Below are 14,190 nucleotides of genomic sequence, written 5' to 3'. Positions count from 1 at the left end.
ATATTCAAAAAATTCCGAAGCATCATATTTTTCCAAATGGCCCCCTCCGAGAATTCTTTCTGGATCCGCCCCTGTATAATAGGAATATAGTTCAATTCTTTATTCCTCGTCCAAAGTGTTTTTCTCCCCACTAAAATAACTTATAAATATTAACATACAAGGAGCAAAATTTTGTAATTTATTCTGATTGTGTCATTTCTTATTACCCTACTTTTAGGTTCATAATTAGTGATCATTTGCTCATGGCATTGAGAACGAACTGCCCTGTAAAATATTCTAAAAGCCAGCCAGGGGTGGTATCCTTTTGAATACTCGCAACGCTGGGGGGGGGGGGGGATTTCAGTGTCCCGGTTGAACAGTTTAGAAATCTAGCAAGCCTAAACATAAGTAAAATATATTTTATGCTCGTTACGATGCAATACATGCACATTGGATGTAGTCTTAATTTTGAAAAAAAAAAGTGTATCGCTTCTGTAAAAATTGATTGACTATTTAAATTTTCATTGTTTATTTCAGGCTGGTATTAAAAGATGTCGAGAGGAATTTTTGGACTCAAAATATAAGCTGGATTGTATGGACAATGGCTGTTCTGGGAATTATTTATCAGTATTACTTTCATGAAAGGTTTGCAGCTTTGAGCACTATTTATTTTCCATAACTTATGCTAAGATAATACAATAAACGCTCTGTAGAACAACCTCCTATTACTGCGACCCTTCCGTTATAGCGACCGAGGCATGAAGTCCTATTTCCTATCCCATGGATGCTATGTTATTTTACTGTCCATTACAGCAGTGTTTCTCAACCTTTTTTACTTTGCGGCACTCGTAAGAAATTTCTAGATCAACGGGGCACACTGAACTTAATTTCGCAATGGTAATATAGAAGTGTTTTCATCATTCGCTGTTAAAAAGACGGGGGGTGGGGGCTTTTTCATATGAATAAAACAATTACACTATCGTAGTGTATTTGAATTTATTTAGAAAGTAGAAATATTTCGAATGTATTGAGGTTGATAATGAACAACAAAACTACCTATATCAGACTTCACAGAAAAGTATGCTTGATATGTTTCAAAGTATTTCTGTCAAACATGTCATTAAAGTGCACACTGCAGTTAAACGATTTATCAAAAAATGTTTCAAGAAAGAAGCAAGCAAAAAATTAAAACCAAGCACCTAACTTCCGTTTGACACTAATGAGACACTTGAGCCTGCCTTGGATGTTCGACTGTATGTTGGAAAGAGCTACACGAAGTTCTTCATCCAGGCTCTTTCGAGATTATCTCTTGCTGATTTTGATAAGTGTGAGGGCTGAGAAGATGAGTTCGCAAAGATGTGTAGTGAAAAATGGTAGTAGCACATCAATAGCAAGACCAGAGATGGTGGGATACTCATTTTTAACCAGCTACCAAATTTCGTCCAGAGGCACTTCGTTCAACTTAAGTTTAAATTCTTCTCGCGCCTTCAAAGAAAGGTATTTAACTGATGCATCCGCAGATGAAGAGAATGGATCGCGAATCCAGTCATACTACTCTATGTTAGTATTCTTGAAATAGAGCTTAATTTTGTCCTGAAGAATGACTAAATGTTCTGCCACTTCATTAAGCAGCTTTTCTTCCATGCCATTTCCTTCACACTCTATGTTGATGGTCCGTTTGCACATGTCCAAAGACCCACGATCTACTTCTTCTCTCCGCAGCTGAATTTTTGATTTGAACTCGTTTAGCTTGTCCATCACACATGCAACCAAATTTTCTCCTTGTCCTTGCATTTACCGATTCAATTCGTTAAGATGTTCAAAATTGTGAGCTATGTACGCTAGTTTTGCCAGCCAATATTTGACTTGGAATAAACTGGCGTTCTACATTTCGTTTTTTAAAATCAAAAACTGTCGTACCTCGTCCGTCAATTCAAAAATTCTTAATAGTACCTTACCACGTGAAAGTCAGCGAATCTCTATATATAGAAGTCACAAAGTAAGGAGAAATTCGAGAATTTAGCCGCCTCGATTTTATGAAATTCACGATTTTCACGACGTCAGCCAAAGCTGACTTCAGCTCACCTGGTAAGTTCTTTGCCATGAGAGATTCACGATGGGGGAAACAGTGTATGGTTTGAACACTTGGGTTACGACTTGTCACATTCGACAGGAACCCTATGATAGGTCCTGTCATTGCAGCAGCTCCGTCGGTGCGAACACCTTGTGCAATTTTGCCAAAGGATTCGTTGCTTTCCAGATATTCATCTGTAATGCGGAATATCTCATCACCGGTTGCACGTGGAGAAAGTTCTTTGCAGAAAAGATAATGACCTTTAATGCGTCCCTCATCATCAAAGCGCACAATGGCTATGAGTTGTGCACAGCTTCCAATGTCTGTTGATTCGTCAACTTGTAATGCAAATTTTCCAGCTACTTGTAATTTCTCTAGCAATGTTGCTTCTATGTCACCCGACATGTCATCAATTCGTCTCCTGATAGTGTCGTCAGAAGTGGCACTTGGACCACCTCCTCTGCTCCGGGTCCTAGCATTCCCCGTACGATTTCTTTGTACGCTGATGAAATAAGCGTTTCACAGATAGTGTGTGGATTTTTCGTTTTGGGAATTAACCGTGCAACATTATAGCTAACCTCTTGAGCCCTTTCAGAAACTTTTGCGCTGGCTTTCATGAAAGAACTTCGCTTCGAGTTCTCTTTCTGCAATCGCTTGAAGTAACCGATGTCTTTGCCCAGATAAAAAGGATGTTTAATAGATAGGTGACGTTTTAATTTGCTAGGGACCATCGCTTCATTTGAAAGTTTTTCCTGTAAATAAGACACTCAGGTCTTGGTGATTTTACATCTCCGATCCACGAAAAACCGAACGCCAGGTATCCTTTCCTGGACTGCCTACTCAGCGACTTAGCCTTTTTACTTGGAGGTCCTCTGTATCAGTACATTCAGTAGCAGATTTAGCAGCTGATGAGCCTTCTCTAACCAAGAATTTTTTCATATCACATTTGTAATTAAAGCGGAGGCTTTGCGCCAATCCTAATAACACACTGAGCGTATGCAGACAAGCCAGAATGTCATTGCTGGTGAATTGAGCGTGAATAATTTGTGTCTAAAATAAGCCGAAAAAATAATAATAAATTAGCCAATAGCAAACATTTTGCTAATTTGCTTTTTATAGATTCAAAAAAAAAAAAAAATCTTCAAAAGCAATACACGTCTGATCATTGGCACCAACATATGCAACAGGTAAAAGTAAAGGCAGCTGCACTCTTCGTTTTACTCTCTGAATTGCTCAAACAGCAATTACCGAAAATATTAATTCGTCCTAGATTTTATTTTTTCAGTTTGATTTTTTTTTCTCTTTTAATTTATATTTTACTAAGTCTCAGAATCGAACTTTGAGAAACTACGATCAAATGAAATTAGTATCGGAACTGAAAAACAGTAAAAAAAAAAAAAAAACTAAAGCCAGGCTTAAATTTTGAGTGGGAGGGCACAATCACTGCCTGGAGGAGGGGACGATACTCCCTTTTGCGAAAGAATTAGAAAACATTCTGTATAATTAGTTGATTTCGTGGATATTAGAAACCGTTTTAAAAAACCGAAAGTAATAGGATCAAGAAGTTTTAAAGAGGTGGGGCAACAGATCCTGCCTCTCCCCTTGTTAGGTATGCCTGATTGCACACGATCGACAGGGTGAATTGAGAAGTTACAGAACGATACAAACGCTATTCGGTCGTTACTTTAAGATAAAATACATCAAGGCTCTTTCTTTTTACATAACTACGAAAATTCTACGGCACACTGGGTTCTTTTTTGCGGCACACCGGTTGCGAAGCCCTGCATTAGAGCGTCCGAACTGAACCGTGCATTCCAATACAACGTCCAAAATTAAGTTTCAATTTTGTATTATCCTCAGGACTAACCATTCGAAAACTACGTAAATGTTTAAACATTTTACGTTTCTAAATATGTCCATTGAAAATAATAATTTGTTGGTTTTAGGTCAAAAAAATGATGAATACCGCACACAAATGGTAGATTTTACGAATTATATTTTGTCTTTGAAAAAGTCAAGTTTCTCCAGATGTGGCCGAGCCTTCTTAATCTGTTACTTCGGATGACTTGAGTAACTTGAGGTTCTTGCCGTAAAGATTTGTGTAGAATCGTCTTGTATATTTCTAGAAGGTTGATTCAGAAGTTCTAATTTTTTTGACAAAACTTGAAGCAAAATTTCAGTTAATAAAATGGCATTTAATCAGTGTGTGTGTCGAAGAAATTTCTCTATCTTCCAAAAGTTACATAACGTGTGCACATAGAAAGGCTCTTATATCTGATTAAAGAACTGATTCAGATGATTATTCAAATCCTGCAAGGAAATTTTACCGTCCAAGCTAATTTGAAGTTATCAGCGAACTAGACAAATAGTGTAACAGTGAAAAAAGAAAAATAAATAAATAAATACGTAGCAATCGAAAGAACACTTTAAAACTTTTTTGATCCCCCCCCCAAAAAAAAAACTATTTGCACCCCCCCCCCCCGTAGAAAAGGGCCAAACTTAAAGACTTGGCATAAATGAAGGCACCAAGCGAAAGCGACTGAAGGAAAGAAAATTTCGAACCAAGAAGTGTGTGGGTGTGATGTTATCATTGATTGCTACATGCTTATTTTATTAATACGAAGTTTTCGTCTGTTTTTAAAAACCAATTTCAAACTATTTGTCTTCAAATTTACAACAATCGTTCGTAATACAGAATAAAGATTATCTATTGTTTTGGAAAGTTTCAAAATCGATCCGTAACATAAAAAACATAACATTAAACAAATGTGACTGGCTTCGCTGGCCACATCTGGCCCGCGAGCCGTAGGTAAGGTACCACTGCACTATCGTATGGTTTCCTGGTAAAAAAAGCGCAAGGTCGAGAGGATTAACGATGAACACATAAAATAGCCATTTAAATTGCGTACACATGTTTCGACGCACTTGGGCATCCGAAATAGTTGTACGCCATTTTTTTCAATATTTTGTGCTTTTAACTTTGATTAAAGCTTAAATGAATGACTGCCAGAACTACAAGGGTAATGAAATCTTAATCTAAAAACATTTGTGTTTCTACAATACGTTAAAATTTTTTGGTCTTGATCTTATGTTTATTTTTATTTATAGTATAGCTGATGTAAATAACATCCGCAAGCAGTCCAATTTTGTTCTTTCGTTCTGTGGTTCGAGAATCATTTTTTATTTGAATGTAAAGATTAATATTAGCGGCCGCCACTTGCCACTTGGCGACAAAAAAAAAGGGGGGGGGAGAGCGATTAAAAATATCAGTATCATTCGCCATCTGGTCTCCACTCGGATCAACTCCATTTATTTTAAGATGTGTGATTTTTTTTTTTTTTTTAGTTAATAAGTAATGGAAGAGTGAAAATACGAATATGAAGGAGAGTGAATAACAATTTTTAACTTGTCAGAAAATATTCAATTATTTTTGTTTCAGGAGCAATGGGGTCGTTTCCAAAATTTTAAAAGTATTTTTTTCTGAAAGAGCATGTTTAAAATCATAGGATCTGACCATTTTTTAAATAATTTGTTCAAGTTTAACATTAAAAAAAACAATACTTTAATCGGTGCACTTTCATTGTTTACGCTTCTGCTGATGACATCACAAATGATGAAATGCCATTCACTGTTGCCATTCACAGAGCAAAATATTTAATTCGCATCTTTACTCACGTGTATTGGCAACGATAGGGTTGATAGCAAGCATGGAGCGCAATTTAATTCGCTTCTTGATTATCATAACGTGGAAACGCGGTAGAAAGATGCGCTAAAGGGCATCATTTGTGACGTCATAAAGACGACGCCTTTTTTGAAAAATCAGACATTTTAAAAAATTATTAAAAAACAACTGTTGGGAAAATGAAAGTATTTTCTAGGTCCATGTTATTTTTTGGCTTACTCTATCAATTTCAGTGACGAAAAGTAGTACTTTTGACTGAAGGAAACAACGTCGTTTAAAAGCTACTTTGATTTTAGCTTTTTTGTTGACTTTGTCTTTTTTTAGTTCACAAAGAAAGAAGCGACTAAAGAAAAAGGAAAGCGACTAATCAATTTGCTTCTGCTTGCCACTGGCGATCAGAGATTTTTCCATACTTGATCTTTAGTTGAATGCAATCTTTGGCTTAAGTAAATAATTTTCTCTTATTGCTTGCACTGTTCTATCAACTCGAAATGCATGAAGAACTGATTAAAGAAGAGGTTGAAAAAGCAAAATTGTTAAGAGAAATCTCTTTGGTATATATTTTATTTATAAACTACCTGCGTTGCCTGACGTTGCACGGCTTATCTCGAAAAAAATAAGTTGTCTCAAGTGGCGCTGTTCAACAATCGAGCAAAATTACGAGAGAAACAAAAATCGTGTAAAATTTCCCGTCAAAGTGTAGAAAAGAGTAATTTTATGACTCAAAGTTTAAATTTAGATCTCTTTGGATTTTTTTTTAATTCCAAAAATTCAGTCATTGTTATTAATAGGCGTGAACATTCCGTTTCAGATTTTCTGGTGAAAACCCTCTTAAGAGGGCTTCTCCCCCTATAGGGTTCGAAAAATCTCGTATGTCCTGAGCATCAAAGGACCTCTGTGCCAAATTTGGCAAAAATCTGACGTGAACTTGAGTTGTATAATTAACATACGCACACAAACACACAAATAAACATCCATTTTTATATATCGTCGCCTCAAAGCAACGGTGAGCTATCAATTCCAGCTTTGAGACGAAGATACAGGGTGACAATTAAATAACTTGGACACACATAACACATTATAATTCTAATTCTGATGAAAATATTACGACCAAACATCAAAATAAATATGAATAAATTATTTTGTCCAATATATTGTTACAAATTCTGTAAATAGTAATTATTTTTGATTAATTTGTTGGAATCTGGCTAAATTTGGCGTTTATTAAATAATCTTTCATCTAAAATTATTGTAGCAACGTAACCTGTAAATAGTTTCTTATAATGCACATACAACCCCCTAACAGTCGACTGAAGTATACGGTCCCCCTATGATTTATTGGTAAGATTCGTGAATGAATAAAAAAAAGAAAATCGAGAAGCATTTAGAATTTTGTGGAAACTTCTCTTTCGAGATTTATAAATAGCCACGTCCAACGGTGGGAGTTAGTCTCGAGTTAGTTTTTGGTTGTGAATCGTGTCAGCGGTACGCTGGAGTTCATGTATTAGCTCTGCTTTGCGAAGCCTTTGGGCTGTATTTTTGCGTATTTGGGTGTAAATACGTGTGTAACCCGTTGAGTTTACGGTGTTAAATGATATTAGCTTAAATGCTGGTGATTGATTTAGCAGTTGTAACTACGCTTCCTGTACATAGCTGTAAATAAATCTCCTGTGTTTTCTCAAGAACTGTGTCGTCATTTCAAGAAAGTTTGAAGTTGTGTCACGAACTCTTAACAATATTTACAACTTTTTTCAAAGTAGCTACCTTTAGCCTCAACACAGAGCTTTAAACTTGTGACAAAATTTTCGGCTGTGGGCCGCAACTCACTTACTGATATTTTATCCCATTCCTTGCCAGTGGCGGATACAGCCGGCGGGCAACCGGGCATATGCCCGGTGGGCCGGTCATGCTTGGATTGCTTGGGGCCGATCAACTATCAGCAAAGTCTTTCGGGCCTGTCTACTAACAGCAAAATGTAAATTTTGCGCGCATGTGTTTAGAATAACGCAAATTCGCAAAACACAGTCTCTGCTCCTCTTTACGTATGGGCTAAAGCTGGCGGGTGGAGGGAGGTAGGGCCGTCCCCACAAGAGGGGGAGGGAGGGGGAATTTCTGAAATGGGGCTGCTTAGGGCCTGATTACCACACAGGCTGATTAAGCCTAGGCCTGGGGCCCCATGTTCCTAAGGAGCCCCAATTTTTTTAAAGAATTATGCATAGCATTGCAACGATATGAAAATCACATGTATTTTTAAAAAGATAAAAAAATATGACTTATTAATTGGAAAAAACTTCTTTAAAAGGAAATCTTTAATCATTCTGCCAGTAACAAATTTACTTGATCACGATTATGAGGGGGCCCAAAGGGGATTCATAAATGCACATAAGTGATTTATACATAGTTGTGTGATTAGACAAAGAGGCCTCCAAAGGTCGAGCTCTGGGGATGCGAATATATTTTTAGCGGTGTAATAAAAATAAATGAATAAATTAAAAACAGGGAAACCTTAGCGGTCGTAAAAAGTTAAAATACCTTTGGTTTCTTTGACGCTTTTATTTATAAATGACAATTCACAATTGCTATAAAATGCAACTTACAACATGGGTCGACGTGAGGTCATGTCAGCTTAGTTGGAGAATAGGGGCCCGGCTCGGAATTGAACTCGTGCAGAGGGTAAAATATCCTAATAGTGAAAGGTGTAGAAGGAGGCTTGTGAAAAAATTGACCTTTGTCATTTTTTCCCCAGAGCCGCTTTTGCTCTCAAAATATTTTTTCCGTAAAATTATTTAAAAATATGCAGTTTTAAAATACCATTGAGGAGTATCCAGTTTCGAAAATTTGCTGGAAGAAAGTACTCGAATCTCTCCCGTTTTTTTAATATTCTTAAAGATGGTTTAAAACTGTGTTTCTAAATTAACAGTATCAAAAATTTTCTGGGAAAGTGCCCCGTCTCCTCCTCTCTCTCGGCATCATCAATGAAGAACGTTTTAAATCTCGTTTTTAGTGCTTCAATTTCGAAAATTTTCCGGGGTGAGCCTCCTGAAAACTCCTTTTCCTAACATCACTGAAGGTCAGCAAAAATTTCGTTTTTGGAACTTAATTTTCGAGTAACTGCCGGTGTCCTAATCTTTACCAAAAAAGACTTTTAAGACTTCAATTTGAAAATTTTCTGGTGGATGGCCTTGGAATCTATCTCGACTTAAAATCACCAAGGATCGTCTAAAACTGCGTTTTCAACGCTAATATATTTTAAAAAATTTCAGAGAGCCCTCGGAACCGCTCGTCGTACCATATACTCGAAGATAATTTAAAATTCTGTTTTTGGATTTCCACTTCTGAAAAACTGCAGCAGGAGAAACTCTGAACCAACACTCCCCTAACATCACCAAATATTGTCTAATATTGAGTTTTGAAGACTACAATTTCGAAAATTTTCCGGGGGAGAGGCCCCCGGACCCCCCCTATTTCAGGCTCATTGTTAATCTTTTCATTAAGTTTATATTGCTAATACTTTAATGACTACCAGAAGCCAGAAAACTAAGTCCACTCTCTCTCTCTCTTTATGTCGGTACATGCGTTTGAAAAAATATTAAGGACCGACCTTTGCCACCAGGTTTTTGACCTCGCATCGAGTCTGGGTGTCGTCAGGATATGGCAGTATAAAACAGGGAATGTTTATGACAGGCCCAGTAATTAACAGGGCAATCAAGTTACTTCTGTTATGACTGCAGAAAAGGACATACTAGCCAAGCAGTGTTATCATTAAGGAAATATTCAATCAAGTTCCGGGCATTATAAAACTACTTAAATGGACAATTACAATCACAATTTCCCCCCAAAAAAAGGTTTAGCTAATACTGTATCAATTTGTTCGCCATTAAAGCGCAGAAGTGTTCCTATCTGTTAAATTTTGTTTAAATAAAACATATTTAGTTGTTAAGAATAATTTCCTCATGTTTAAGTAATATCCCAATCGTTAGGTAAAATTTAATATCCATAAGAGCTATGAGGCCGCTAACCCAAAAATAAGCTTAAATGCATTCAGTTAACATCAGTTATACTAATACTAATAGTACACAACTAATACTAATGAATAAATACGCACATAATTTCCGTTTATGCATTGTAATTTAATAAAAATGCAAAATTTGAAGTTGTACGTTTTGTCATTTTTTATAAACTGTACAGTACGTAAGCGAATTCCCCAAAACCTAAAAAATTTCGCGTGATCAGAGCTATAGTCTTCGAGGATGCAAAAATCCTCGATAGGCTATGTCAATGCTTACCGCTTGACCACTACTTGTAGTGACGTCAACCTTTTCGTATGTAACCCATTCTCCCTTCTCAGTGTCAATCACAAGACTAATTCCACACCCGATCGCACACTTGGGCGAAAAAGAACGCGTTCTTGGAAGAGTCTGAACAATGGAATAAAGGCGTGTGAATGGGTTCTAAGAGACAGAACAAGAAGGGTACAAATTGTCCGGTAAGCAAAGCGTGAATACGCGATTAAACTAAAGCTTGAAAAAAAAATCGCGCATAAGTGAAAGGTGGATTTTAGGTTTCGCGTACAAATGAATAAGAGTTATAACATTGTTTCCTATATCGCTGGCCGGGCCCGTGAGAAAAACGCGCATAAGTGAAAAACGCGTATAACAGAGGTCGCGTATAAGCGAGAGATCACTGTATCTTTACAAAAACGGTTCCTGAATCGCTACAAGTTGCACGCGTATAGACTTTTCATTGTTATGGAAAATATTTTTAGCAACCAGTTTAAAGATTGAATAAGCGTGTTTATTAAGTGTGTCGGCCTAAGGTTGCTTACGGCCTGTCCAGATTGACTAAGCTCCCAGTGAGAGCGAAAAAGTCAATGGATAGCTACAGCTTTGCAAGGCAGGAATTGCAGGCAAGAGAGATGTTTGCTTCCTTCTTGCATCGCTTTGGCCGTGGTCGCTCTGATTTCTATGGAGCCTTCTTGGTAAATCAGGAAGGTTCTAATCAATCACACTAAACTTACTTAATTTTTCTAGAAGGTTCTAAAGATATGACTCGGCTTTAACAGAGGAGATTTCGCACTTCTTCAGAAAATTTACAGGTTGATTTCAGAAAGGTTACTGACTTTTAGCGGAAAACGTTCCTGGTTTTTCCAAGATATGTTACTGGAAGAAATTGGGCACATTAGCTACCTTATTATCTTACAGGAACGTTTCTGAATCGTTTTTACAGTGTGTGTAGGTACGGAATCATGTTGGAAGGTCCATCTTTTGTTCCAAAGAACTTTTACGACCAATGTAAGAGAAAATCGCCCAAAATGAGTTTAGGATATGTTTCTTGATTAATTTTATCCCCTGATCAACAAAAACATATGAGGCAGTGAGAAGCAAAGGGATCTAAGTGGTAAAATTAAAAATTTGGAGATAACCAGTACACATGGTAGGCGAAACTCTCCTCTGTCTTGGGTCAAGAGATGGTACTAGTAGCCCTGGTAGTAGCTGCTATACAGCATGATTTAGAAAAAAAATTCAATGAAAGCTTACCTAGAATGTTATCTTTAAACGCGTTTAACTCAAAACTTCAAAATGTCCACTTACATCCCTTTGCTTCTCACTGCCTCGTGTGATGTTTTCCCACTAGCACATATCCCACCCTAAACCAACGGTCAATGACACCGTTCAACGATGTAAGAAGGTCTTGGAGACAAGGGTGTGTACTAAAGCTCGCAAAACTTTAGCATCCCTAAAGAAATCCTTATGCAAGGAATGGGATAAAATATCAGTAAGTGAGTTGCGGCCCACAGCCGAAAATTTTGTGACACGTTTAAAGCTCTGTGTTGAGGCTATATGTAGCTACTTTGAAAAAATTGTTCCTCTGCAATAAAATTACAATGTATTATGTGTGCCCAAGTTATTTCTTGTCAACCTGTAGATACATATTTTTAAAATAATTAATTATTATTTTTTTAGTCAGTTATTGTAATGTTATATGTTAAAAGAAATTTGAGATTTTCTAGAGAAAAACCCTAGAAAATCTCAAATTTCTTTTCATTTGACTTTTGTTCTGATTTCAGTTATGACATTTCAAAGTTTCGACAGCTGCTTTCACTAATTGTGCTTTCATTTTATTTAACAGGTACAAAACATTAGAAACTCTCTTTTACATAGTCATCGGCGTTACACCAGCCTGTGCAATGTTTTATATGGTAAGACATTATATAGCATTCTGATTTTAAATAGGGTAACACCCCCCAGTAATTGGCAAGTCACCAGTGATTGGCACTTCCAACAAAAATGTCCTAAAATAAGATTCATATTCAATCTTTTAAAAGAAGAAGGCTATATACCAACTGAATGTACATTTATTTCAAAGATAATGACTTCAAATCATGTTACTAAAAGGTAGCAGTGCATAGGAAAAAAAAACAATTGTGGCATGTGTCAAATCAGACATTTTTGTTGCAAAAGCTTCTTCTCTGGCTTAAGGGAAGCATGCACATCAATCCATCAAAACCTGACTTAAAATATACTTCAAATTTTGGTTGTCAAAAGTTTTGTTTAGTTGAAAGACGTTACTTTGAGTGTGTAGAAGTGAACTTTTTGTCTTCTTTTGGGTTTTTGAAGAAATTATGAATGCCATTTAGTGGTGCTTCAGTTTTGCTAGTCTCCAGTAATTGGCACATGTGCTTATAGTTCCTAATGCGTTGTGCAATCTGTCGCTTCTTTGATTTCTGATACTTTTGCAGCAACAATATTATATGGATTCTACTATTGATTTGAATTGTCCAGAATATACTGTTAAATTTTTGAAAGAAACAATAAAAAAAAAGCAAATATGATTGGCCATCACAGTCAGATATTGCGACTGTAGAGAACTGTTCTATTTTTTATGCTGCCATTGAATCATCGGATCAATTTTCTTTTTTATGTGAAAACAGCTATAAGTCGTAAAATCAAAACTGCATGCCGACTGATGAAACAGCAAAAATCTCGATATTTTTTTCCATGTAACATTCCAAATTTTTATTTCTCTAAAATACATTTTTAAAGTCAAGATGTGTGATTTAACATTACTTTATGTAAAATTACCTACTTTAAATTAACATTAATTATGTTTCTTATGATGATGAAATTCGTATGTAATCTAAAAGTGAAAAATGAAGTGATTTTCCAGTTCTATCCACATGTGCCAATCACTGGATCACAAGGGTGTCATACACTGCGGTATCAAGTGCCAATTACTGGTGATTTCGGTAACTTTTTATACACATATTTTTATAAAAATATCAGTTCAAATATTTTTGCTTTTAGTGAACTAAATAGACGCATAGAAGTGAATTCTATGATACAAAAATATTTACAAGTAAATATTTCTTTTTTACGAAATAAAAACAGAGGTAAGTTTAAGGACAAACTCTTAAAGTGCCAATTACTGGGGTCGTTACTCTATTCTGTTAATTAGGTATAGACGCAAAATCAAAAGTTTCTCACCAACATATTTATTGCTAAGCTATTTAATGAATAACAAAACGCAAGATACTGTTTGACCACGGATTGTATGTAATCTGGCATTCTGCCAAGTAAAGACGATTCCATGTGAATGAATCTAGCAGGGAAGATGGGAAAATAGCGATGGGATATTGATAAACGCGTTTTATAATGTCACTAGTGCCTTATTCATTTATTGCATTCTCAGAAATAAAATAAGGGAAAACAAAAATAGTTACCACAGAAACAACAAAAAGAAAATAAAATATTTTCATTTCGTTCAGGACAGTGGTTGGAAAAACTACATTTTTTTTGTAGCGAACTACAACTACAACTACTTTGTTACAAATGTAGTTAACTACAACTACAACTACTTTTTTCAAAATGTAGCAACTACAAACTAATTTTGAAATGTAGTCGCTACTTCGCTACTTTCTAAAAAAATAAGTAAATAAAAAGCATACACAATAGGTTGTCCCTCAAAAAATTAAAGTCAATATTTCAAGTCGTATACCCTCTTGTATTTTTCCTCTTGTGTCAAAACAATTGTGAAAAAAAGTTCCATACAATTTGCACAACGGCAATCCGTGCCGACTTGCACCTGAAAATGTAAAACAGTACTTGTATGCTATGCCAAATCGAAAAAAAAAGAAAAAAAAATTTTTTTTTTAGAAACTCGAAATTTCTGTTAATAAAACGTTTCTTCTGTACCCAACACCCCACATGTACCAAAAGAACATTTATTCAAATTAAAAAACATTTAGATATGCCACACATGACCTAAAATTTATAATTTTATTTAAAAAAATGATTTTTTTTGTCAGTTATCTTTTAAAAAATTGCATATAAATTTAAATAGAATATCAAGTTCAAAAATTACTGGCGAACACATTTATACAAATCAACAATTACAAACGAATAATAAATACATAATATAGTATTTTAAATGAAAATTTTAACTCAACCTGGAAAAA

At 35.7% G+C, this 14,190-nt stretch overlaps 1 protein-coding gene across 1 annotated transcript in view; it reads left to right on the top strand.

Annotated features, from left to right (window-relative positions):
* The window catches only part of LOC129225897 (monocyte to macrophage differentiation factor 2-like), a 111,878-nt gene that overhangs the window by 84,845 nt on the left and 12,843 nt on the right, over positions 1 to 14,190 (top strand). The window contains exons 5-6 of the mRNA XM_054860428.1: positions 517 to 624; positions 11,865 to 11,934. Coding sequence (XP_054716403.1) covers positions 517 to 624; positions 11,865 to 11,934 — 178 coding nt within the window. The remainder of the gene's footprint in view (positions 1 to 516; positions 625 to 11,864; positions 11,935 to 14,190) is intronic.

Source organism: Uloborus diversus, chromosome 7 (assembly GCF_026930045.1).
Source record: "Uloborus diversus isolate 005 chromosome 7, Udiv.v.3.1, whole genome shotgun sequence".
In the NCBI taxonomy this organism is placed as follows: domain Eukaryota; kingdom Metazoa; phylum Arthropoda; class Arachnida; order Araneae; family Uloboridae; genus Uloborus; species Uloborus diversus.
Note: the sequence above shows the minus strand (reverse complement) of the source record. Positions and strands in the feature narration are given on the sequence as shown.